The 25,832-nt window shown below is 43.0% G+C and overlaps 1 protein-coding gene across 1 annotated transcript in view; it reads right to left on the bottom strand.

Moving 5' to 3' along the window:
- The window catches only part of FLT1 (fms related receptor tyrosine kinase 1), a 70,419-nt gene extending 46,807 nt beyond the window's left edge, over positions 1–23,612 (bottom strand). The window contains exon 1 of the mRNA XM_077298288.1: positions 23,300–23,612. Within this exon, the coding sequence (XP_077154403.1) occupies positions 23,300–23,360 (61 nt within the window). The 5' untranslated portion in view covers positions 23,361–23,612. The remainder of the gene's footprint in view (positions 1–23,299) is intronic.
- Positions 23,613–25,832: the final 2,220 nt, after the last annotated feature.

Below are 25,832 nucleotides of genomic sequence, written 5' to 3'. Positions count from 1 at the left end.
GCCGCACAACTAGAAGTGGCCGGGTAGCATGCCTACGTTTTTTAACCCTAGATGCCCAGCGCCAGCCGGAGAACTACCTAATCCTAGCAGAGGAAAAGACAGTCCTGGCTCACCTCTAGAGAAATTTTCCCAAAAGGCAGACAGAGGCCCCCACATATATTGGCGGTGATTTCAGATGAAATGACAAACGTAGTATGAAAATAGGTTTAGCAAAATCGAGGTCCGCTTTCTAGATAGCAGGAAGACAGAAAGGACACTTTCATGGTCAGCAGAAAACCCTATCAAAACACCATCCAGAAATTCCTTTAAGACTCTAGCATTAACTCATAACACCAGAGTGGCAATTTCCGATCACAAGAGCTTTCCAGACACAGTAACGAAACAGCAGCTGTGAACAGGAACAAAATGCAAAAACACACAAGGACAAAAGTTCAACTTAGCTGGGAGTAGTCTAGTAGCAGGAACAAGCACAGAAGGCTTCTGATTACATTGTTGACCGGCAAGAAACTGACAGAGGAGCAAGGTTATATAGCGACTCCCACATCCTGATAGGAGCAGGTGAACAGAGGGGATGATGCACACAAGTTCAATTCCACAAGTGGCCACCGGGGGAGCCCAGAATCCAATTTCACAACAGTACCCCCCCCTCAAGGAGGGGGCACCGAACCCTCACCAGAACCACCAGGGCGATCAGGGTGAGCCCTATGAAAGGCACGGACAAGATCGGAGGCATGAACATCAGAGGCAGTGACCCAAGAATTATCCTCCTGACCGTATCCCTTCCATTTGACCCGATACTGGAGTCTCCATCTGGAAACACGAGAGTCTAAGATCTTTTCCACAACGTACTCCAACTCACCCTCAACCAACACCGGAGCAGGAGGCTCAACGGAAGGCACAACCGGTACCTCATACCTGCGCAACAATGACCGATGAAAAACATTATGAATCGAAAAGGATGCAGGGAGGTCCAAACGGAAGGACACAGGGTTAAGAATCTCCAATATCTTGTACGGGCCGATGAACCGAGGCTTAAACTTAGGAGAAGAAACCCTCATAGGGACAAAACGAGAAGACAACCACACCAAGTCCCCAAAACAAAGCCGAGGACCAACACGACGACGGCGGTTGGCAAAAAGCTGAGTCTTCTCCTGGGACAACTTCAAATTGTCCACCACCTGCCCCCAAATCTGATGCAACCTCTCCACCACAGCATCCACTCCAGGACAATCCGAAGATTCCACTTGACCGGAGGAAAATCGAGGATGAAACCCCAAATTACAGAAAAACGGGGACACCAAGGTGGCAGAGCTGGCCCGATTATTGAGGGCGAACTCCGCCAAAGGCAAAAAAGCAACCCAATCATCCTGATCCGCAGACACAAAACACCTCAAATATGTCTCCAAGGTCTGATTAGTCCGCTCGGTCTGGCCATTAGTCTGAGGATGGAAAGCAGACGAAAAAGACAAATCTATGCCCATCCTAGCACAGAATGCCCGCCAAAATCTAGACACGAATTGGGTCCCTCTGTCAGAAACGATATTCTCAGGAATACCATGCAAACGAACAACATTTTGAAAAAACAGAGGAACCAACTCGGAAGAAGAAGGCAACTTAGGCAAGGGAACCAGATGGACCATCTTCGAGAAACGGTCACACACCACCCAGATGACAGACATCTTCTGAGAAACAGGCAGATCCGAAATAAAATCCATCGAGATGTGCGTCCAAGGCCTCTTCGGGATAGGCAAGGGCAACAACAATCCACTAGCCCGAGAACAACAAGGCTTGGCCCGAGCACAAACGTCACAAGACTGCACAAAGCCTCGCACATCTCGTGACAGGGAAGGCCACCAGAAGGACCTTGCCACCAGATCCCTGGTACCAAAGATTCCAGGATGACCTGCCAACGCAGAAGAATGAACCTCAGAGATGACTCTACTGGTCCAATCATCAGGAACAAACAGTCTACCAGGTGGGCAACGATCAGGTCTATCCGCCTGAAACTCCTGCAAGGCCCGCCGCAGGTCTGGAGAAACGGCAGACAATATCACTCCATCTTTAAGGATACCTGTGGGCTCAGAATTACCAGGGGAGTCAGGCTCAAAACTCCTAGAAAGGGCATCCGCCTTAACATTCTTAGAACCCGGTAGGTACGACACCACAAAATTAAACCGAGAGAAAAAAAACGACCAGCGCGCCTGTCTAGGATTCAGGCGCCTGGCAGACTCAAGGTAAATTAAATTTTTGTGGTCAGTCAATACCACCACCTGATGTCTGGCCCCCTCAAGCCAGTGACGCCACTCCTCAAAAGCCCACTTCATGGCCAAAAGCTCCCGATTCCCAATATCATAATTCCGCTCGGCGGGCGAAAATTTACGGGAAAAAAAAGCACAAGGTCTCATCACGGAGCAGTCGGAACTTCTCTGCGACAACACCGCCCCAGCTCCGATCTCAGAAGCGTCGACCTCAACCTGAAAAGGAAGAGCAACATCAGGCTGACGCAACACTGGGGCGGAAGAAAAGCGGCGCTTGAGCTCCCGAAAGGCCTCCACAGCATCAGGGGACCAATCAGCAACATCAGCACCCTTCTTAGTCAAATCAGTCAATGGTTTTACAACATCAGAAAAACCAGCAATAAATCGACGATAAAAGTTAGCAAAGCCCAAAAATTTCTGAAGACTCTTAAGAGAAGAGGGTTGCGTCCAATCACCAATAGCCTGAACCTTGACAGGATCCATCTCGATGGAAGAGGGGGAAAAAATGTATCCCAAGAAAGAAATCCTTTGAACCCCAAAAACACACTTAGAACCCTTCACACACAAGGAATTAGACCGCAAAACCTGAAAAACCCTCCTGACCTGCTGGACATGAGAGTCCCAGTCATCCGAAAAAATCAGAATATCATCCAGATACACAATCATAAATTTATCCAAATAATCGCGGAAAATGTCATGCATAAAGGACTGGAAGACTGAAGGGGCATTTGAAAGACCAAAAGGCATCACCAAATACTCAAAATGGCCCTCGGGCGTATTAAATGCGGTTTTCCACTCATCCCCCTGCTTGATTCGCACCAAATTATACGCCCCACGGAGATCAATCTTAGAGAACCACTTGGCCCCCTTTATACGAGCAAACAAATCAGTAAGCAGTGGTAACGGATATTGATATTTAACCGTGATTTTATTCAAAAGTCGATAATCAATTCACGGCCTCAAAGAGCCGTCTTTCTTAGACACAAAGAAAAAACCGGCTCCTAAGGGAGATGACGAAGGACGAATATGTCCCTTTTCCAAGGACTCCTTTATATATTCACGCATAGCAGCGTGTTCAGGCACAGACAGATTAAATAAACGACCCTTAGGGTATTTACTACCCGGAATCAAGTCTATGGCACAATCGCACTCCCGGTGCGGAGGTAGTGAACCAACCTTGGGTTCTTCAAAAACGTCACGAAAGTCAGACAAGAATTCAGGAATCTCAGAGGGAATAGATGATGAAATGGAAACCAAAGGTACGTCCCCATGAGTTCCTTTACATCCCCAGCTTAACACAGACATAGCTCTCCAGTCGAGGACTGGGTTATGAGATTGCAGCCATGGCAATCCCAGCACCAAAACATCATGTAGATTATACAGCACCAGAAAGCGAATAACCTCCTGGTGATCCGGATTAACACGCATAGTCACTTGTGTCCAGTATTGTGGTTTATTACTAGCCAATGGGGTGGAGTCAATCCCTTTCAGAGGTATCGGAGCCTCCAGTGGCTCCAAATCATACCCACAGCGTTTGGCAAAGGACCAATCCATAAGACTCAAAGCAGCGCCAGAGTCGACATAGGCGTCCGCGGTAATAGATGACAAAGAACAAATCAGGGTCACAGATAGAATAAACTTAGACTGTAAAGTGCTAATTGAAACAGACTTGTCAGGCTTCTTAGTACGCTTAAAGCATGCTGATATAACATGAGTTGAATCACCACAATAGAAGCACAACCCATTTTTTCGTCTAAAATTCTGCCGCTCGCTTCTGGACAGAATTCTATCACATTGCATATTTTCTGGCGTTTTCTCAGTAGACACCGCCAAATGGTGCACAGGTTTGCGCTCCCGCAGACGCCTATCGATCTGAATAGCCATCGTCATGGACTCATTCAGACTCGCAGGCACAGGGAACCCCACCATAACATCCTTAATGGCATCAGAGAGACCTTCTCTGAAAATCACCGCCAGGGCGCACTCATTCCACTGAGTAAGCACAGACCATTTGCGGAATTTTTGGCAGTATATTTCAGCTTCATCTTGCCCCTGAGACAAGGACATCAAGGCCTTTTCCGCCTGAAGCTCTAAATGAGGTTCCTCATAAAGCAACCCCAAGGCCAGAAAAAACGCATCCACATTGAGCAACGCAGGATCCCCTGGTGCCAATGCAAAAGCCCAGTCTTGAGGGTCGCCCCGGAGCAAGGAAATTACAATCCTGACCTGCTGCGCAGGGTCTCCGGCAGAGCGAGACTTCAGGGACAAAAACAATTTGCAATTATTTTTAAAATTTTGAAAGTGAGATCTATTCCCCGAGAAGAATTCAGGCAAAGGAATTCTAGGCTCAGACATAGGTGCATGAACAACAAAATCTTGCAAATTTTGTACCTTTGTGGCGAGATTATTCAAACCTGTAGCTACACTCTGAAGATCCATTTGAAACAGGTGAACACAGAGCCATTCAAGGATTAGAAGGAGAGAAAGAGAGGAAGGCTGCAGCATAGGCAGACTAGCAAGTGATTCAATTAAGAGCACACTCAGAACTAGAGGAAAAAAAATAAAAAATTGTAGCAGACTTCTTTTTTCTCTCCTTTCTCAGCCAGTAATTTAACCCTTTTTTGGGCCGGTCAAACTGTCATGATTCTCAATGGCGAGAGAACATAGCCCAGCAAATATGAGAACTAGCTCTTGGAAGATGGAAACTATACTGACCATGAACTAAACCTGCCGCACAACTAGAAGTGGCCGGGTAGCATGCCTACGTTTTTTAACCCTAGATGCCCAGCGCCAGCCGGAGAACTACCTAATCCTAGCAGAGGAAAAGACAGTCCTGGCTCACCTCTAGAGAAATTTTCCCAAAAGGCAGACAGAGGCCCCCACATATATTGGCGGTGATTTCAGATGAAATGACAAACGTAGTATGAAAATAGGTTTAGCAAAATCGAGGTCCGCTTTCTAGATAGCAGGAAGACAGAAAGGACACTTTCATGGTCAGCAGAAAACCCTATCAAAACACCATCCAGAAATTCCTTTAAGACTCTAGCATTAACTCATAACACCAGAGTGGCAATTTCCAATCACAAGAGCTTTCCAGACACAGTAACGAAACAGCAGCTGTGAACAGGAACAAAATGCAAAAACACACAAGGACAAAAGTCCAACTTAGCTGGGAGTAGTCTAGTAGCAGGAACAAGCACAGAAGGCTTCTGATTACATTGTTGACCGGCAAGAAACTGACAGAGGAGCAAGGTTATATAGCGACTCCCACATCCTGATAGGAGCAGGTGAACAGAGGGGATGATGCACACAAGTTCAATTCCACAAGTGGCCACCGGGGGAGCCCAGAATCCAATTTCACAACATCGCCCTTTGCGAAACGTATGCTGCACGTTGGGGCAGATATAGTGGGCTAGTGTATAGTAAGATGCCGACTGACAGTGCCCCCACCTATAGTTTAAAATGTACCGCAATCAGTGTGTAAACCACATATGCATGCTAGGGTATGTAAATAATAAATATCATACCGTGACAGAGTGTCGAGGCAGGCTGTCCTGAGTTCCTGCAGGGTGGCTCGTGGTAAATACACCAAAGATTGCATGCGGCACTCCGCCGGTATAGATGGCAGGTCTGATGGTAAAGGTGGTCCTCCAAATGGTAGCGATCAGGTGGGCGCACGCTAGCTAGCGCTTGTCCGATCAGGGACAAGGTGCCAGTAGACAGTGCAGAGCCAGGGAACGTCTCAGTGCAAGCAGGGACGCCTCCGGCCGGGACTACTACAAATCTGTCCCAGGCCTCCTGGGGAGGGAGAAGGGACAGCTTAAGTAATAACAAAGGAACAGTAAGGCTGGTGGCCCAAACCTCCTCACCTTTAGAGGCACCTTTGGGAGCGGGGATAGTTAGGGCCCCAGACCTAGGAATGGTTCATGGCCCCTTTCCCTAATCAGGAACAGTCACAGCATGACAATTCTTTACTAGATAATCACACAGTTGTTATAGAAGAAAAGCACATCAAAATTATCATTAAGATGACCATACACAAGAGATGTAGGTCAGCTGAAGCTGCTGATTTTGGTGCATAGGGGCACCCCGACTATCCCCCACAGCAACTGATAGGAGAGAGAAGGAAAGAGCATTTTAAGTGCAACATTTCCGATCTTTTTGTTCTCAAGGTAGCACAGAAATATGCATAAGATTGGAAAATGATTCTTAAGGAATTTTCCATATGAATGAATTAAAACATTGTGTGCCTAATCCATTTGTCTGTAATAATCAGAAAGATGAGAAGGACTTGGCCCACCAAGATCTTGCTGTATATTTACCTTGAGCATCCCTAGGATGAGAATAAATTCTATACGTACCAATCTCAGAGGGGGAAGCTTCATTAGGGGCACAGGGAAAATTACTGCTTCACAAGGCCCAAAGCCACTCTATGAAATGGCATGGCATAGTTTGCCAGTGCCTATGGCAAGGCAACTATTGCCTTCACATACAGGGTGGTCAACTTGACTTTTCATTTTTTCTGGACAGCTTATAGAAAAATCACAGAGAGGCAATATTTTTTACGGACACATTGGAAAACCATAATAAATCATTATGATTATGATATTATGAAGTGATCCATGTCTATAGCCCGTAATTCTGTTATGAAGACATCAGCTTAATTCACTGTTAACTGTAAAATGATGAGGATTATCTTCAAAATAATTTGTAGACATTTTTTTCAGCTTCAAAAAAATCACCAACATTTTAATTTTTTTTACAGACGGGGCAAAAATGTGCCCTATTTTTACAGATGGTCCTGGAATTTCTGAATGTTTGGCAATCCTGTCTATCCCCATAACCCAATAACCCACTTTTGTGCCCCTCCCCCCAAAAAAAAATGTCTGAGCAAACATGTCCTCTTCTCCCCTGCACTCAAAACAGGTTGGCACAAGTATCACATTGCTGTAACGACATTATAATGCCTGAGCTGGGATACTACTGTCTTTCAGACTATAGCTCTTCAACACCCTGCAACCTACCGGACGGAGAGTGGTGGAGCGGCTCTTACACATCTGGATCCAACTGTATTTGCATCATTTTTATGCTGATACAGGTCAAAGTAAAGATTGTCCAGAGATCCGGGCACCCAGCCAGAAGGCTGTGGCATGTGCATGACCCCGGATCGATCTTCGTATGTCACAAAAATGTCAATTTTCAAGGAAAAAGAGGCAAAGAAAAAACACATTAGGACTTTTTTTTACTTTTAAAATTTTGAGTTCCTAATAACGATGGACAGACGTGCTCGGAAAACGTGTTATCCGAGCATGCTCGGGTGTTATTCAGTGTGCTCGAATAATATGTTCGAGTCCCTGCGGCTGCATGTTTTGCGGCTGTTGGACAGCATGTATCTAACAGCTCGAATCATGCAGCTGCGGGGACTCGAATACGAGCACGCCCGAGATACTCGGATAACACCCGAGCATGGTTGGATAATATGTTATGCGAGCATGTTCGCTCATCACTAGTCCCTAAGAATTTTGTGCCCAAGGCAAGCACCATTAGAAGTTATTATAAATGGCACCTGATTATTGGGATCTGCTACAAATTTTGCATTGTAGGATTGGAGCAACAAGTTACGTATGTGACCGGTGATGCTTTTTAAGAAGAAAAATGAATTTACGATGACATAATATGGCATGATCCCACATGAAGTCACGTCTGCAGTCGTATTCCTAGTCAGAAATGTGACCCCGAACATTCATATAAACAGAGATCTAACGCCACATTGCACACTGGAGCCACGTCCTTCACACAGTCTGAGGATTGTAGCTTGCGTGATCCCGACGTTACATATACAGTGTTCCAGAAGACAGATGAGAACGGTTCCTGCAGCGTGTCCATCCATGGCGCAAGTTACCACTCCACATAATTGGCCATTAGGAAAGAGATTAGCAGGGAATCTGGTCAGCGTGTGATGCTGGCTTGTCAAGATCAAAGCAGCCAAAAAAATCCTAATACTAAATGAAAACAGCATTGGCGGATTTGCTGAGCTTCGCTCACATGAATGAGATGTTCAGGGAACATCTGGAGCCCCGGACCGTGCAGAAAACCCCGGGAACACACAGCAGTCACAAGGTGCACCGCGGAAATGTGACTGTGGCTTCCACAAACTATCCTATTGTGTCAGCAGGACACACGGCGTACGCTGCTTTATCCAGAACACATGCACTATTATTCCCTACACGGATGGATTCCTGTACTCATGCACTGTGGCAAACCCCCATGACAGAAGTGAGATTTCTGCATTTTATGTATTTTGCAAGCAAATGATGGCACATTGTGGAAAGTTCTACTCTATGAGATGTATTAGGCATGTGCCTGTACCTGGCTTCCGAACATAACAATGGATTCTCTGACACAACAAGCATAGATTTTGAGAAAAAGTAGGGATATCCAGCTGTTTTTTGGATAAAAAAATTTCAAAATATTTGTATAAGTGGAAATCAATAGAAAAATAAATGTGAGCGCCTTTCCTACATGTTTTGGACTGAATCTAAGTTCTTGCTCATTGATCCATGAGTAAGGACTGAGATTCAGTCCGAGACATGTAGGAAAAGCGCTCACCTTATTTTTTTCTATAATACTGTCAGTGTTCCATTTTTATTAAGTTTCACTAATACAATTTTTAACCAAAAATAATCTGGATATCCCTACCTTTACATATTGGTACCCTACCACTGAGCAGGAGTGGTTTTTCAACCGAGCTGAGGATTTTTTGACTACATCGAGCTGGATCACATTCTCTTAGGGCTGTTTCACATGTTAGTGGCTCCGGTACGTGTGGTGACAGTTTCCTCACGTACCGGAGACACTGACACACGTAGACACATTAAAATAAATGTGTCTCTGCAGATGTCAGCGAGTTTTCACAGACCGTGTGTCCATGTGCAAAACACGGAGACATGTCAGTGTTCGTGGGAGCGCATGGATCACACGGACCCATTAAAGTCAATGGGTCCGTGTAAACACGTACCGCACATGGATGCCATCTGTGTGCTGTCCGTGTGCTTTTTTAAAGTCATAGGGTTAAAACTGAAAAAAATGCTTCAATACACGGACACATGGACAACACACGGATGGCCTACGTGCACACACGGACATGGATAGCTTCAGGATCGTTTCTTCACGTACCGGAAAAATCTGGACGTGTGAGACTGGCCTTACTTATAGATCTTGAGAACCGATCTATTAGAACTTGTGGAATTTGGAGAAAATATTTGCAGAAATCCACATATGAAAACCACACCTAAGAGCAGCGATTCCTTTATTGTGATGATCAGTAAACGTCCCACAGGTTGGGCTTGCGCTGATCAAACAAAACAACCTTTCTTTAAGGGGGTTTTCCTGGACTTTAATATCAATGACCTATACTTACAACGGGTCATCAATATTGGATTAGTGAGGGTCCGACTCCTGGTCCCACTACAGATCAGATGATTTAAGAGGCCAGGCAGAAGTGTTACAGCGCCATACACTGTGGAGTCGCCATGAATGATACTGCAAGCTCTCTCCTAGATGCAGTACCATTCACTGCTATGAATGATGGATGGAGAAATTACGTTCTCCATCTTCTCGCACCAGTGATACTATTCTCTTATGCGTGACTCTCGGATCAAACAGAGTTTAATTCCAGTGACATTAGCATAATCGGCCCGAGAGAATTGATGGCGGTGTGACCCCACATTACAGTTTTGGAGAACTACCTGAAGTATGAACCATTTTCCAAAAGAGCAGATAGCAGAAGCATTAGTAGCACTCGGTAAACGATGTACTATAACCAGTAACATACCAAGAAAAGATGTCACAAAGGGACAAAACATGAAAACCAATGTCCAAGGTGCAAATCTCAAACTGATATGTCCTAAACATCTTGTAAGGATAAGTGCACCAAGACGCCAATGTGCTCGCCGAGTTTTGGAAAATGCTTAAGGGGAATGCCAGCATTGTTTTTCCTGAAGGATGTTTTTTGGTTTCTTCTTGGTCGTTTCTTGCAGAAACAGAGTTTCTTGTCTTCTTGCATGTATAAAATATTGGAAGCCGCTTAAAGAATGGGCAGGGCACTTCATTCAACCACTTTGCGACTTTCCAAACGTGAACTGCTCAATAGAAGCTCAAAGGACTGAACATATAATATGCATTTCAAGTCGTTTTTAAATTTAAAGGAAATATGATCATTCTTTTTAACGTTTCTTTAATGCTTTTTTAGGAGGGTTGCGCCTGAAAAAGACGTTGTGTGCACAAACTCCGATAAGAGCCTGAGAAAGTGTTCAGGAATCTGTTTACTGCTGATAAAGTCCTGTCATTAATTACATGCAGGACTAAGGATCTCACACACAGCAGAGGAGGTTTAATTACCAGAGCAAAGAATTAGCTCATCTCACAACCATGAAATGATCTGGTGTAAATGGTCCACGCTAAGCTAACCCGGGTCAAAGGTGAAACTGTACACTAAAGCAGGGTTAGCCAATTAGGACACAAACGATTTCTCCCTTTAAAAGCAGAAAGCTCTAATTGCTTGTTTACACATTTCTGAAATATTTAAAGGGGTTGTCCAACCTTGGAGTACAAGACTGCAGTCACTCTTTGTTAGACTTGTGAATCCTCACAGCTTTCCCACTGTGCACTGTGAGGATTCTCTGGTGCCAACAGTGGAGATTCATGTGACCACAAGCGTGTGATTTGCACACTTCTGGCCAAATTCCGACCAGACGTGTCTAGCCTCGCTCAAGACACTTGCATTGAGCCAGGATGCACACGTCTAGTCGGCTCTTGACCACATGTATGCAATTCTCTCCTGGCATCGACACGGAAAAATAGAGTGGCCAGTGGAGTATCAAATCATTCTCAAATCACATCCATTTCACAGTGGCCAATAGGGACTTTTTTATTTTTACTTATCAAGCTGTACACATGTAAAACTGTGTGTATGTCCAGCTGTGCCCGTGTAAAACTGTGTGCATGTAAAGTTGTGTGCATGTCAAGCTGTGCCCATGTAAACTGTGTGCATGTCAGGCTGTGCCCATGTAAAACTGTGTGCATGTCAAGCTGTGCCCATTTAAAAGTGTGTGTTTGTCAAGCTGTGCCCGTGTAAAAAGGGACAGCTTGACATGCACACAGTTTACATGGGCACAGCTTTACATGCACACACTTTTACATGCACACACTTTTACATGCACACACTTTTACATGTGCACAGCTTTACATGCACACACTTTTACATGCACACAGACACAGTTTTAAATGTGCACGGCTTGACACAAGTTGAATGTGTAATGAAACAAAATATCTTAGGACTATCCATGAGAAATTTAGAGGCTGTTGAACTATTTTACCACTTCCAGCATCAAAAATCATTGTGGGGATAAATGTTAACCTGAAGACAACAATAAATCAGATTCCCCAGCATTACTGACTGACAGGGGCACAACGATCTCCATGGTCAGTGATGGACTGAACATGTTGATGGTGACAGACCATGGATCTCCTTGTTCTTGTGGAGATTACGTGTTGTCACTTGTCACTCACAATTTGAAATATGGCAACAGCCTCTTTAGAAAGGAAGACGGCAGGAACTCTAGTGCCACCTATTGGAAATAGCAATTCTAAAAGTGGATATTAACCCTGTGCTTTGTCTGCAAATGAAGTTTCTGGTTTGGATTGGTTTTCTGGTTGGGGTTGTCCAACTTTGGAGACAGTTTTTTCATTAATGCAACAATTTACGACCTAAAAATAATGTGTTTCTTTAAAAATTTAGCAGCGTGTGCCTCCTGTAGCCTCCGCCACCAGCCATTGTATGGACTATAGATCTGTGCAGTCTGTAAGGAAAGCTGCACTAAGAGCAGGAGGAGAACCCGTCATACCTATATAATAATCAGTGCCACAAATCCTGTCCCCAACACATCTGATAAAGTAGAGATAAAGTAGAGATAATGTGGCCGACCCCGTTCTCTCATTCTGCAGCTGGCAATAGACAGGGTAATACAGCGGCTATAGGAAGCTAACGGTGCACAATTTTTAATGATTTTTAACCCCAATTAAATGCATTTAAGTAAGACAAAAAATGGCCACAAAGATAGACAACCCCTTTAAGTCATGTTGCAAGGCCATTTAAAGGGTTAGTATCGGCTTACAGGTTTGCTATATATCCTATAGGTGGCACTAGAGTTCATGTCTTTTTCTTCTCTTCAAAGGTTATTTGCATATTTAAATTCTCAAGAAGCACTGCACTGCATGGCCTATAAGTCCTGGCGTGCCAACTTGGCGCTCTCCTCAAGGCGAAACTTTGAAAGATGATCATTCATATTTAATGGCTGTCTGTCGAATACTCGATCTGAGCCTTCAGCCTTGTGTGCTCAACGGGAAGAGTGGAGAAAACCGGACAAATCTGGCAGCAGCTTATCTTTCGAAGAATTAAAGGGTCAGGTATTTCATATCAAACCAACTAGCCCTTATCTCCCACCAATATCATTTGATATGTGAAAGTTTGGCGGCCTCCATACAAAACTGGGATGTCTGCCGATCCTGTCAATATCAGCAACTTTGGCTAATTTTAATCTAATGTATGTGGGGGTCTTGAATTATCAAACCTAGCACTACTTACACTGAAAGATAACTATGAACAAGCATTCTTAGGAGATAATAACTTTTTTATCGGCGAGGTTCTGACCACTGGGACTCACACCGCATTGTTGAAACAGGGAAGTTTTATCCCCACTAGATAGGAGCGGCAGTGAGCATGTTGACCTGCGCCCCGATCATTGACTATGGGGCAGCTTCATAGAGAATGAATGGAGTCAGACCTGTTGTATCATTTTGTAATGGGGATAAAAATTCTTCCATCTGTCTATTGATGCGGGTCCTAGCAGTGGGATTCCCATTGATCAGCAATCTATGACCTCTTGGGGCGACAGGTGATAACTCATTTTCACTAGTCAACCCTTTTAAGCACCCATACGCTCAGAGAAGGATCCCTTGATTATGGATCTGTCTGGTCTTGTAGGTCCTGGCTACTAGTTGGCTTTGTTACAAACTGAGAGGGTAATAGGTACCAGTTCCTTTACGAAGTAGAATACCTCGAGAAGAAGACACCATCTCTGCTGGCTTCATCTTGACGCTCTTCTATAAGTATCAATGGATATATCAGAGTAACCAAAAAATACAGAATACAGTGTGATTTTGTATTCTGTTGTTTGTACATGTATCACAGTGTCCTAAATAATATGGACTACTGATGACCATCTTGCTCACAGCCATGCCAGATCCAAGATCAAGTAGAAATGGGGTCATTGTGTTCCACCAATTATTCTGGTCTTTCTATTAACTGACAACCTTGGCTATCATTACAGCTATTTTATTATTATTACACCTGTTCACACGTAATAAACACATTTGGGAAACACTTTTTAGAGGGAGGTAAAAGGTTTTTCATGGAGAATCACCCGGTATCTTAAACCTACTAAACTGCAAAGGTGCCATGAGCGTTACACCAAATAATGGATCCAGAAAAACTAATGCTGAGAAATTACTAAGGCGAGGACACAGATTCAGTCCTAATATTACTTTTTCTTTGTGCTTTACAAACAGGCTTGTCAGTGATGGAACATGAGTAAATCATGACACCGAGGATATAATGTTCATTCCCATACATACAGTATATATAATCAATGATTCAATCCTCCGGGACCGGAGAATCTATATAAAGTGACTGCAGACTTGTAGCCTAAGGCTGGAAAACCCCTTTAATTAACGATGAAGGCAGGATTCTCCATATCACATACAGAACATAATTGAATATCTTAATATGTTGAACTTTTCGGCAACAACCAAGTATTTCTGCAAACATTGTATAACCTCAAACCATTAAGGGTGTCATCCAGCAAACAACAGTGCTCACCTATCCAAAGTGTTTATCACGATAACTGTATGATCACCTATGACTGTATGATCACCGGGGGTCTAACTGCTCACATGAGGAAAGCAACAGGGAAATCCAATATCTCTAAAGCCTATGCAATAAAGACAATTTTAGGACTGTGTCAGCATTTCATAGCCACACTACATAGTCCACCATAAATCATCGCCTAGCTTTCAGAGAGAACAACCACAAATTGTAATTCCCTGTCTTTTCTTTCTCTAAGTTTGGATAATTCACGACTAATCCACCTCTCTCCTCACTACTTCTAAGCTTCTACTCTCACAAATCTTTTCATTCGCTCCCAATTTCCCAATGGATACAGGTTAAACTACTAACATTGACCTACAAAGCCGTCTCATCTCCTCTGTATATCTCCGAACCAATCCAAACCACCTAAGATCTCCTTCTCTCCTCCACTCTTGTATGTTCCTCAACCAATTGCCTCTCCTGAGTATTCCCCATGCTCTGTAACTCTGTGGCCCTACATGTCCGATTATCCACCAAATTTCAAACAGAACTTGAAAACCCATCTCTTCAAGAAAGCTTACAGCCTGCAAATACCTCGTGGTCACTCACCTCACCACCACCGGAGCTGTCACCTCACCACCACAGGAGCTGTCACCTCACCACCACAGGAGCTGTCACCTCACCACCACCAAAGCTGTCACCTCACCACTACCGGAGCTGTCACCTCACCACCACTGGAGCTGTCACCTCACCACCACCGGAGCTGTCACCTCACCACCACCAGAGCTGTCACCTCATCACCACCGGAGCTGTCACCTCATCACCACTGGAGCTGTCATGTCACCACCCAGTTGTCACCTCACCACCATTGGCGCCTCAATAACCCCCAACCCTACTGTCTCCTCCCCTATGGCCCTGTAGACCATAAGCCTGCAAGGGCAGGGTATGTAACCTCTTTTCACATGTACAGCACCATGGAATCAATGCTGCTCTAAAATAAATAATATTTCCCACTTATCTAATGCAAAATTTCTTGTACATTTCCTGGGAAAAGTCTCAATATTGGCAACATCAGTGGTTTGGAAATTCTATGTATTGGTAAAAAGGGTAGGTGAACACATTTCTGAAATTAACGTGTCGCCTCTTTGTCTTTGCGGTTTTGTCAAATATATGCATTTAGTTCTGCTTTTACATTTCCGATTAGACCACATTTCTTGGTATTGCCGTATCACATACTGTACTAGAATCACTCCTACACTTGCTGGATTTATAACAATCTGCTGAAATCATCTTCAACCGCCCCCAAGTTTCCTAGTTCTGTAAGTAGGGGGAAAATTTGAAGAACTCATTGGTAACATCACCCACACTTGTTATCTTCCCACAAATTTCCCATTTTAAGTAATTACTGAGATACAGTTAATAATGCAGATACTGACCCCCCAAACACATTTAACTAACGTCGGCCAAACCCACTGACCGTCTAATGTGTATGTGATTATCAGGGGAGTTAAAGAGAGTCTGTCCCCCCTAAATTAATTTTAAATGCGCTATACAGTGCTGTAGGGGACTTAGTCCCTATGACAGCCATACTAGCTTTGTACCTGTTACTGGTGCAGTGCCTGACAAAATAACTTTTAATTCGCATGCAAATGAAGGGGTTACCATTCCCCCTTGGCATGGCCAACAGTTTGGTGTACCATTATGCCTCCTAATTTGCATATTGGGGATCTTCCCCATTTCTGATTGACAATGCTCACTCGTGGAAGCGACCAATCAAAAGTGGGGGAAGGCCCCAACATACAAATGAGGAGATGTAACGGTGCACCAAATGCTTGGCCGCACCACGGGTGCATTGTAGCCCCTTGATTTAAATTAAAAGTTATTTTCTTGGGCACTGTACTAGCAATAGGTATGGTACTACCAGGGGTTTTATAGGGGCTACGTCCCGTCCATCACTGTATAAGTCACTTGACATACAATTTGGGAGTGTCGGATTCCCTTTAAGGATCCAGCATGTCCGATTTCAGACTGCCGCTGATTTTGTTCTCCCTGAGAAAAGCTACAAACAGATGTCTGGAGTTTTCCCAAGGAGCAAAAGCTGGACGAAAAGGGCTAGATATCTGCCAATCAACAGTTATCTGAGGTGTATGAGGGGCTTTAGTCACTGAAGTACACTACTTATGCTAACCTTATCTTGTTATGTTACGTTAGGTTGGTAGGCCCAATGATAACTTCCACCAAGCTTTTGATCATGACGTTCATTGGCAACTTAAAAGATGTAGACACCTTCAAAAGATTTTTTTTTTCACTTTTATTTATGTATTTTTGTCTAAAATCATTTTTGGAATTGGATTTCATTACACATTTTTCATGGTTAGCCTTCTACAGCCTCTGTGTTGCATTGTCTATTGCTGGCTGTATTATGAGTTAACTGAGAGTCCATCAGTATGCTTCTCTCTTATCAGTTCTGCTTGGCTGATTTATGACCAAACAAAGGTTGAGCTGAGATTTGTAGTCATAAATCAGCTGAGAGAAGCTGATAAAGAAGATAAGAATTATATGCTCACTGGCAGAAGGAACTCGCTGACGGATTCATAGTTAACTCATTTTGCAGCCAGCAATGGACTATAAAAGTCAAACCGTGCAAAATATTTAAGGAGGCCCAATTTAACCAAAAATACATGCGTTCAAGCAAAAAAATTGCCTTCTTAGTTGTCCATAACCTTCAATGCAAAACTACTAAAGGTGAACACAAATTTTATGTTGTTCTACGGTTTATCGCTTGTGCTCATAACATAAAGTTCCATATTTCATGTGAAGGCAACAGCTTTGGAAACAAAGGCACAGTCCAAAATAAAGACACCACAGATATAACTAGGGTATCTGGATGGAGCCCAACTTTGAATGGACCTAAGTTCTCACAACATGTGAACTGAACATTTGAAATGACAGTCTTAAAGGGGTTGTCCAGGCTTGGGGATCAAGTCTGCAGTCATTCTACGTGATTGCACACTTGTGAATTTTCACAGCGCCCTCAGTACTGGTGCAGGGAGCAGGCAGGCACATGACCGCAACTATGCAATTTCCATCCACGTGGTCACTTGCCGACTAGACGTGAGCAGCCTCACTAAGTATAAGTGTATTGCATGAGGACAGAGATGTCTAGTCTGAATGTGGCTGGAAGAATGCAAATCGCATAGTTGCAGTCACATCACAGTCTGTTCTCAGCATCAGCACCGGCGGCGCTAAAGGATTCACAAGTGTGCAGCAAGATAGAGTAACTTGTAGACTTGAACCTCAAGCTTGGACAACCCCTTGCAAGAAAGTGATGAGCGTTACACGTCACATGACGTTCTGCCTTAAGAGGGTATTTCCACTAGAGGCATTCTCCTTTGGGGTGAGGTTGCCGCATAGATTTGCCACTTTCATGGATCAAACCCTAAGCAAATTTGCCTACTTGGTCAACTGAATTCCAGAACCTATAGAACTTCTCAAGACGTTGTTGACCTATCGACAAGTCTATTACTTGGATCGAAGAACATGAAACTAGTGAAACGTTCAACACAAATAACAGACAGGAAAGTTCTGAAATGGAGTTTCCACAAAGTGATAAGAGTAAAGTAGGTGGGAAGTTTGAGTTCCTGCTTCTCCTTTACCGAGGAAGGTGAGTTCCCGATATTACGTAAAAGTATCATGGAGTGCTAGAGGAAACCAAAGGGGAAACACACAGGGGACAAAGAGCAATGCACTCAGGTAAGAGGAAGGAGATGGACTATTTATAGGTAGGGGACTGGGAAGAACACAGCTAAGGATATGGGAAAGTCATTTCCTTTCGATATCAGGAAAAAGCCTATTTAAGGTAATTAGGACAAATAGGGATGTCCACTTACGTAGGAGAGACAGGAACAGAGGAGAAGTCAGGACAGACTGTGACAAGACAGAGCTGGGGTATAATGACAGGAATCAGAGGTGCGGCTGGATGAAGAGACTTTCAGTGACTCACCGGTGGAAACCTAAGCAAAAAGTAGTCAATGGCAAAAATATGAGGTTATGTTGTGGCTTTATCATGTCTGTTTTGTCTGGTAGACATACTCTCTAGAAGACTGGATCATGTGCTACCAGCATTGTATTATCCTACTTTTTAGATACAAACGTTTCACATAAATCAATAAGAAATGTCAAAAATATAGGGACCTCATGTAAAGGACTGGAGCGGGTGTGCTGGGTGCCAGGAGGGTGCAAATAAGTATCTCTGCCTTGATCCTGTCTTTTTATACAAATCTATAGCAATAAACTGAAAAGCAAGAAAATAAATAACTGTAAAGATATAAAAAACAAATAATCATAAATAATGCAACCCATAGGGCCCCTGCACACAGCTTTGATACAGATCTGTTGTATACAACCTTGTCTTTTATGGATGGCTAGGATATAATGAGGCACCCTGTGATAGCGTATGGGTGTCTATGGGTCCATGCTAGCTACTTGTCCATGTGCAAGGACCCAAAAGGATATATGCTATTTGCTTACAGCTTTTCCTCCAATCTAAATCTAAAAATTCAACTCTAAATCCAAATCAATCCAAAATGTTAAGACTTATAGAAGTCCAAGACGTGAGATATGAGACCCTTTATTTTCTTGTCTTCAGTTCTTGACACCCATTGATCTATATATGTAAGGCTTGCGATAAAAGCTGTTGAGGAAAAAAGCACACAAAATAGGGTGACCCTATTATACGAGGATAAAAAATAGATAGAATTAGTAGTGATGCTCATCTAGGGGGTTTGAGTGGTAAACACTTGTTAAAATATATCAGAATTATGGGCTGTAGACATGTGTCACTTATAAGTATAATGATTTATTATGGTTTCCTAATGTGTCTGTAAAAAATATTGTCTTTGAGTGATTTTTTGATGAGCTGTCCAGAAAAAAATGAGAAGTCAAGTTGGCAACACTGAAGAAATGCGTTGGGCATTCTCCCAACTTCTATGTATGATGGGAGGCTCTGACGTGATGTGAACAGAGCCTTAGATCAGTGGTGTCTGACCGGTGGTCTTCAGCTCTTTCCACCAGCTGTCAGAGCATGTTGGGGATGTTTTTTGGAAACTACTGGAAAGATGTCTATCAGATGTGATGTGAACAGAGCCGTAGATCAGTGGTGTCTGACCGGTGGTCTTCAGCTCTTTCCACCAGCTGTCAGAGCATGTTAGGAGATGTTTTTTGGAAACTACTGGAAAGATGTCTATCAGATGTGATGTGAACAGAGCCTTAGATCAGTGGTGTCTGACCTGTGGTCTCCAGCTCTTTCCAACAGCTGTCAGAGCATGTTGCGAGATGTTTTTTGGAAACTACTGGAAAGGTGTCTATCAGATGTGATGTGAACAGAGCCTTAGATCAGTGGTGTCTGACCGGTGGTCTCCAGCTCTTTCCAACAGCTGTCAGAGCACGTTGGGAGATGTTTTTTGGAAACTACTGTAAAAGTGTCTATCAGAGACCACTCCTTTGGAAAGCATAATTCAAGGTCTGTAGGCAACTGACTTTAGTCTTTGTTACATTCCTTTTAAGAAAACTTAATAGTCAGAAAGTAAATATTTGTCTGTATTTACTTGGCACCAGTAGCAAATAACCCACCACAGGGAGATGATCTAATGGACCGGGCAAAAAAGTACCTTACAGCTCACTGAACTCCATGAACTAATGCCATGGAATGAACCACAATGTTCCCTTTGAGCAAACACATCCAAAGCCCGGAGACTCCAGCTAGATAGAAAGCATGGTCTGTGAGCTATATGGAGCCAGAAAAAGAGTTTTCTCATGGTTACAAAATAAGAACATAGGTTACGATGAACCAAAAGCAGAAACAGGGCTGTTAGGAAGATTGGCTTGTGATTGAGTCATAACTGGAAACATCTCCTCGGCTTTGTGTCTGGCATTGTGCTGTGTGTGCACGGACACCGGTTGGGTAATTGTAGCACATGCTTTGGAATAAACACATCCAGAGTTGGGCTTTTCCATGGCTCATAAAGATTTGCATCTTGATAACTCCAACACTTTGGTACATTGTTTCTTTCATATTCTGGCACAGTAAGCCGATGTCTTCAATGGAAATGTAAACAGACTAATCTATACCGATACACTCGGCTTCCTCTAAATCAAAGCTGCTTATCTGGTCAAGCAGACAGTAACTTTAAGATGGATGAAATAAGGAATTGTCTCGTCAGGCCACTGCATTGTTCAATTACAATATGCATTCCTGGAAAATAGAGCCAGAAGATATTTCACTCTAAATTCAGTCCGCGGCCCTAGCCCTATAGCTAAATACCCTGGCCAAGGCAGAAACCCTGAATTATGCTGAACCCAGGGTCCATGTCACACTAGACCTCCTAAACCTAGAAACAGCCTAATATATAGTGATATGGGACCATTAATTTTAACATCATCACTGTCCCCATTGGGGCTCACAATCTACATTCCCTATCAGTATGTCTTTGGAATGTGGGAGGAAACCAGAGAACCCGGAGGAAACCCATGCAAATGTTGGGATTTCAACCTCACTGCTTCAAAGCAACAGTGCTAACTAATGAGCCACCGTGACCCCGTGACAGTGGTCTCCATCCTGGGGCTCTCTAACCTTGATAGTAGTAGTAGTTTCAGAACAGTTGAAGAGCCACATGTTAAGGACAACTTATATATTCGGCTTTAGTTTTGGATTGCTTTGTGTTTGGCATCTAGATATCATTATGTTGCAATGTAATAGGACTTATTTTTTTGGAGCTGTATAGGGAACAGGACAAGGTATGCAGTAAGATTATCATCTGTATAAAACATGGTGGTTTAACGTGGCCATCAACAAGAATGATGATAATATTACACATAGTCTTCAACACAACCATCATTTTCATCACAACGTAAAACAGTTTAATAAGACTATCTACAATCTCAGGCTAATGACAAGATACGCTGATATCAGAATTGGAAGTAGAATCAACGCCTTTGAAGTGTGGTGCTGGAGAAGGATGCTATCAATCCCATGCATGGCAAGAAGAGCAAACAAATCAATCTTGGAACAAATGAAGCCAGACATGTTACTCGAAGCAAGGATTACCAAGCTACAACCTGCCTACTTTGGCCACATTATACAAAAAGAGGAATCACTGGAGAAGGACATCATGGTTGAAAGAGTAGAAGGAACAAGATGAAGAAGAAGACCAACAACCTGATAGCTCGATACTACCAAGATAACGGGGGAGAAGACCCTGGTGGACCTGTCTGGGTTTACACAAGATCGATCTTCCCACAGTTCATCAAACAAGGCGCCATGGCTTGAGATTGAGCTGAGGGCCGTTGTAAAAAAAAAATCAATATTGAGAACTAGAACTAGCAAAGAGCAGCACCGGAGTCTGAACAAGTGTGACAGATCAGGATCAACATCTGTGTCCCACAGAAATGTACCCAGAAGCTTCTCCAATATGTAACATATTACAACATTGACCTAAAATCAAGTCAATGGCGTCTCAGTCATCTCGTTCCTGAGTTTAGAGATGTTCTAGAAAACTTATAAGAGTAGATGATTAAATCTGATATGTCCCTTTCAAACTAAAGACTTGAAATTCTGCAATTTATGATATAATGTATTTGAGAATTTAACAGCGTCTCCACCAATTTTAAGAAGATCTGACGCATTTATTGCCTTGTATAAGGCTTTTTGTTTAAATAATTATTTCTGGTTCTCCTGTTTTCTTCAAAGCACTGTACAGGATGTTGATTTTGCCATTTGGTCCTAGGACCAGTTGTGGTCTTCTGCAGGATGTCTACTCCATGTTCTTCATGCCAGAAGCTCTGGGACTGACACTTTCCCAATACGTCTTACTGTTGCTACTACTGTGAGAAATGCGTAATTTACCGAAGATTGTGGCTTTCTGGTAACCTACTAGTACTTGATAGAACAATCTCTATAATGGTCAGGAATGATGAATTTGCCTGGAAGGCCAGTATGGCTTTATTATAGACAGCAGAATAATAAATTTGGTAGAAAAGTTAATGTCAAGCATTTATTTTAGTTCACAGTGTTCCATTTGTAGATGAAATAATATGCGAAATATTACGAATAAGTCAGATCCTTCCATAACTGATATATGCGCTACTCAAAATGATTTTCTGTTTTTCTACGGGGATTACTCTGTTGTCCTACGCTTTAACTATTAAACATTTCTAACGCAAAAAACATCAATCATTGGTGATAAACAGATCCATCCCGATCAATCACGGCAATTAATCATAATACATAAAATAAAAAGACAATTCCCAAGAGACTTATTCAGACATAAAGTAAAATTGCTTTTGTAGGACGGATGTTGATCTTTAGACAGTTTTGCAAACTTATTCCAGATCCAGAAGCGACTCTCACAGTGCACTGAAGTTATGCGGAGCTTGGTACCTCATGAGTCACAAGTAAAAACTGCGACCAAGTTTAGGATGAGCGTAACTCATGACAGAAATATGCTGCATGTTACAAGTCACAACTGTTCATAATATGTCCTGTATGACACCCTGGAAAATATCCAGAATCATAGCATTTAATGTGGCCAGAATCATATCTACTACACCCAGAATCATACTAGGTAATATATTCTGAATCCGTCTACCTAATATATCACATACAACATCCTGTAATATATCAAGAATTACATCATGTATCCAGGATCATACAATGTCAAGTATCCAGAACCATACTATATATAACATTTCCATGTAAGTTATCCAGAATGATACAATGTAATCGCTCCAATGTCTGACCACTGAATTATCCAAACTTTTTCAAGCTACTGATCAATCCTCAATCCAAGTTTAGTTAACAAATGAACCATTATTACAGATTACACCTTTGCTGAAATCTTACGGAAGGGCATGCTTTACCTAGAAGGTCAGCATCTGGTAAAGGTTGTCCATAGCTAGTCCAAAAAAGTCATAAAATATAAGAAAAAAATAGCTATATATAAGTGATAAATTGGGCTCAATGTCCTCCCCACCATGTCCTGAGGGATGTCCTCTTATACATAGGATTCATTAATGGAGCTGTCAGCATAATAGCCCAAATGTAGAGGAGTGCACCTACCTGTCAGCATCAGGCATCCAAACACCAAGCACAGCATTGCCACAGAAGCACAGCCTAACATCTCTGTCCTAGATCCCACAATCTGCAGGGCTAATGGTGAAGCCAAGGATGAGCCTCCAGTGAGAAGTGTCCTCCCTGGTCCCCACCCTGGCAGTGCTGAAAGGTTATCCTGCAGCCCAGAGCTAGCTATCCAGCAAGTGTGAGAGCTCCTCTCTCCTCAGCAGCTTCCTGCAAAGTGACTTGTAAGAGCAGAGTGTCCTTAGCTGCAGAGTGGGAAGGAATATCCTGAAGGACAAAGTGCTGGAACCCCAGGGAGATAGCCATTCATTATGTGCAGCCACATTCTCACACCCCTGATATAACCTCCTCTGACTGATGGCATCTGCAACCACTCCCTGCCCATGACATCACTGAGCCCTGGTATAAAGGCAGCTGGCCCTACCACCTGCAGCCAGTCACTGGGCACAGCTGCAGGGGCCACAGCTCCCAGTCACTTATGCATCCTACAGCCAGGGATTCCACAGTCTTGGATCCTACAGCCAGGGATCCCACAGTCATGGATCTTACAGCTAGGGATCCTACAGCCATGGATCCTACAGCCAGGGATCCCACAGCTATCGATCCCGCAGCCATGGATCCTGCAGTCATGGATCCCACAGCCATGGATCCCACAGTCATGGATCCCACAGCCATGGATCCCACAACGATGGATGCCACAGCCATGGGATCCCTTAGCCATGGATCCCACAGCTATGGATCCCACAGCTATGGATCCCACAACCATGGATCTCTCAATGATGGATCCCACAGCAATGGATCCCTCAGCCACAGATCCCACAGCTATGGATCCCTCAACCATGGATCCCACAGCCATGGGATCCCTTAGCTATGGATCCCACATCTATGGATCCCACAACCATGGATCCATCAATGATGGATCCCACAGCAATGGATCCCTCAGCAACAGATCCCACAGCTATGGATCCCACAACCATGGATCCCACAATCATGTATCCAACATCCACAGCAGCATTGTTTCATTTACAGTTGATTAGGGTCATAGGCACAAAGCAGATTCTATGCAAGAAGTTTCTAGTCCCCTGCAGGCACTGAGCGCTTACACAATGCCCCCCTACCCCATAGCCTGCTGATAGTATAGGATCCGCTCACTGCACATTATTTATTTTCTTATAGTTATTTGTTTATCTAAACTACACTGTTTCTATAGTGGACGATACAATAAATCACATGTTATGTTTCTACAGTTCTGTGTACATTATATAGATGGACGTGTATAAAAAAACAGCTGTGCAGGTAGGAAGGGAAGAAAAAGATACTATAAAAGGATTAAATAAATACAGCATTATAGATAATAGACAGATGATAGATAGATAGATAGATAGATAGATAGATAGATAGATAGATAGATAGATAGATGGGTAGATAAATGATAGACAGATACTGTAGATAATGGATAGACAGATGATAGATAAATAGATAGATAGATAGATAGATAGATAGATAGATAGATAGATAGATAGATAGATAGATAGATAGATAATGGATAGATAGAATTACCCTTTTAGGTTTCTGCTTGAATAGTGATATTCACTGTATTAGACATTTCTTAAAATGCATTGAAAAATCGTAATAATAATGTGGGTTTTCCAAAAATTGCATATTACACCCCTGAATGGAGCTCTCAGCTCCATTTATTATCAATGGGACAGCCAGAAATATCCACGTATTGCATCTTATTCCTGCAGTCTTGCAGACATTACATGGAGCGGCGGTCAAGCATGCACACCGCCACTCGTTAAGATGATGCTCATCACAATGAGTGTTGTAATGTTTGATATCAATTCAGCAATTTTTTTCTCTTTAGTCCCTTTTTTATAGAATATGGCGCTCAGCCTTTTCAACAAGCTTTAAAATGGCATGTTAGTCTGCAACTGTGCCAAAAAATAGACAGATTTGTTGCTTCGCCAGGGCACTGGAGTACCCTTTTCCCCAAATTTTGTGATATTTTGAAAACATTTGGATTATGAAAACAACCCAAAATAATCACAACAAAATAAAAAATGATCATGAAAATTATGCAAAATCCATGAATTAATTTGGTACAAACATAAAAATGCCTAAAAGAACAAATTGTTGCTTAAAAATAAACAATACAGTCACAATTAAAGCAGGATGGCTCATCGGTAAGCACTGGTGCTTTTCAGCACTGGGGTCCTGGGTTCAAATGTTACCTAGGACAACATCTGCAAGGAATTTGCATGTTCTCCCCGTGTTTGCTGGGTTTCCTCCAGGTTCACTGGTTTCCTCCCACACTCCAAAGACATACTGATAGGGAAATTAGTTTGTGAGCCCCATTTTAATTTGTGACGGCGACGTCTGTAAAGGGCTGCAGAATACAATGGCAATATATAAGTGAGTAAAATATAAAAATATTATATATATACACTGCTCAAAAAAATAAAGGGAACACTATAATCCCACATCCTAGATATCACTGAATGAAATATTCCAG

This window comes from Ranitomeya variabilis, chromosome 3 (assembly GCF_051348905.1).
Source record: "Ranitomeya variabilis isolate aRanVar5 chromosome 3, aRanVar5.hap1, whole genome shotgun sequence".
Classification (NCBI taxonomy): Eukaryota; Metazoa; Chordata; class Amphibia; order Anura; family Dendrobatidae; genus Ranitomeya; species Ranitomeya variabilis.
Note: the sequence above shows the minus strand (reverse complement) of the source record. Positions and strands in the feature narration are given on the sequence as shown.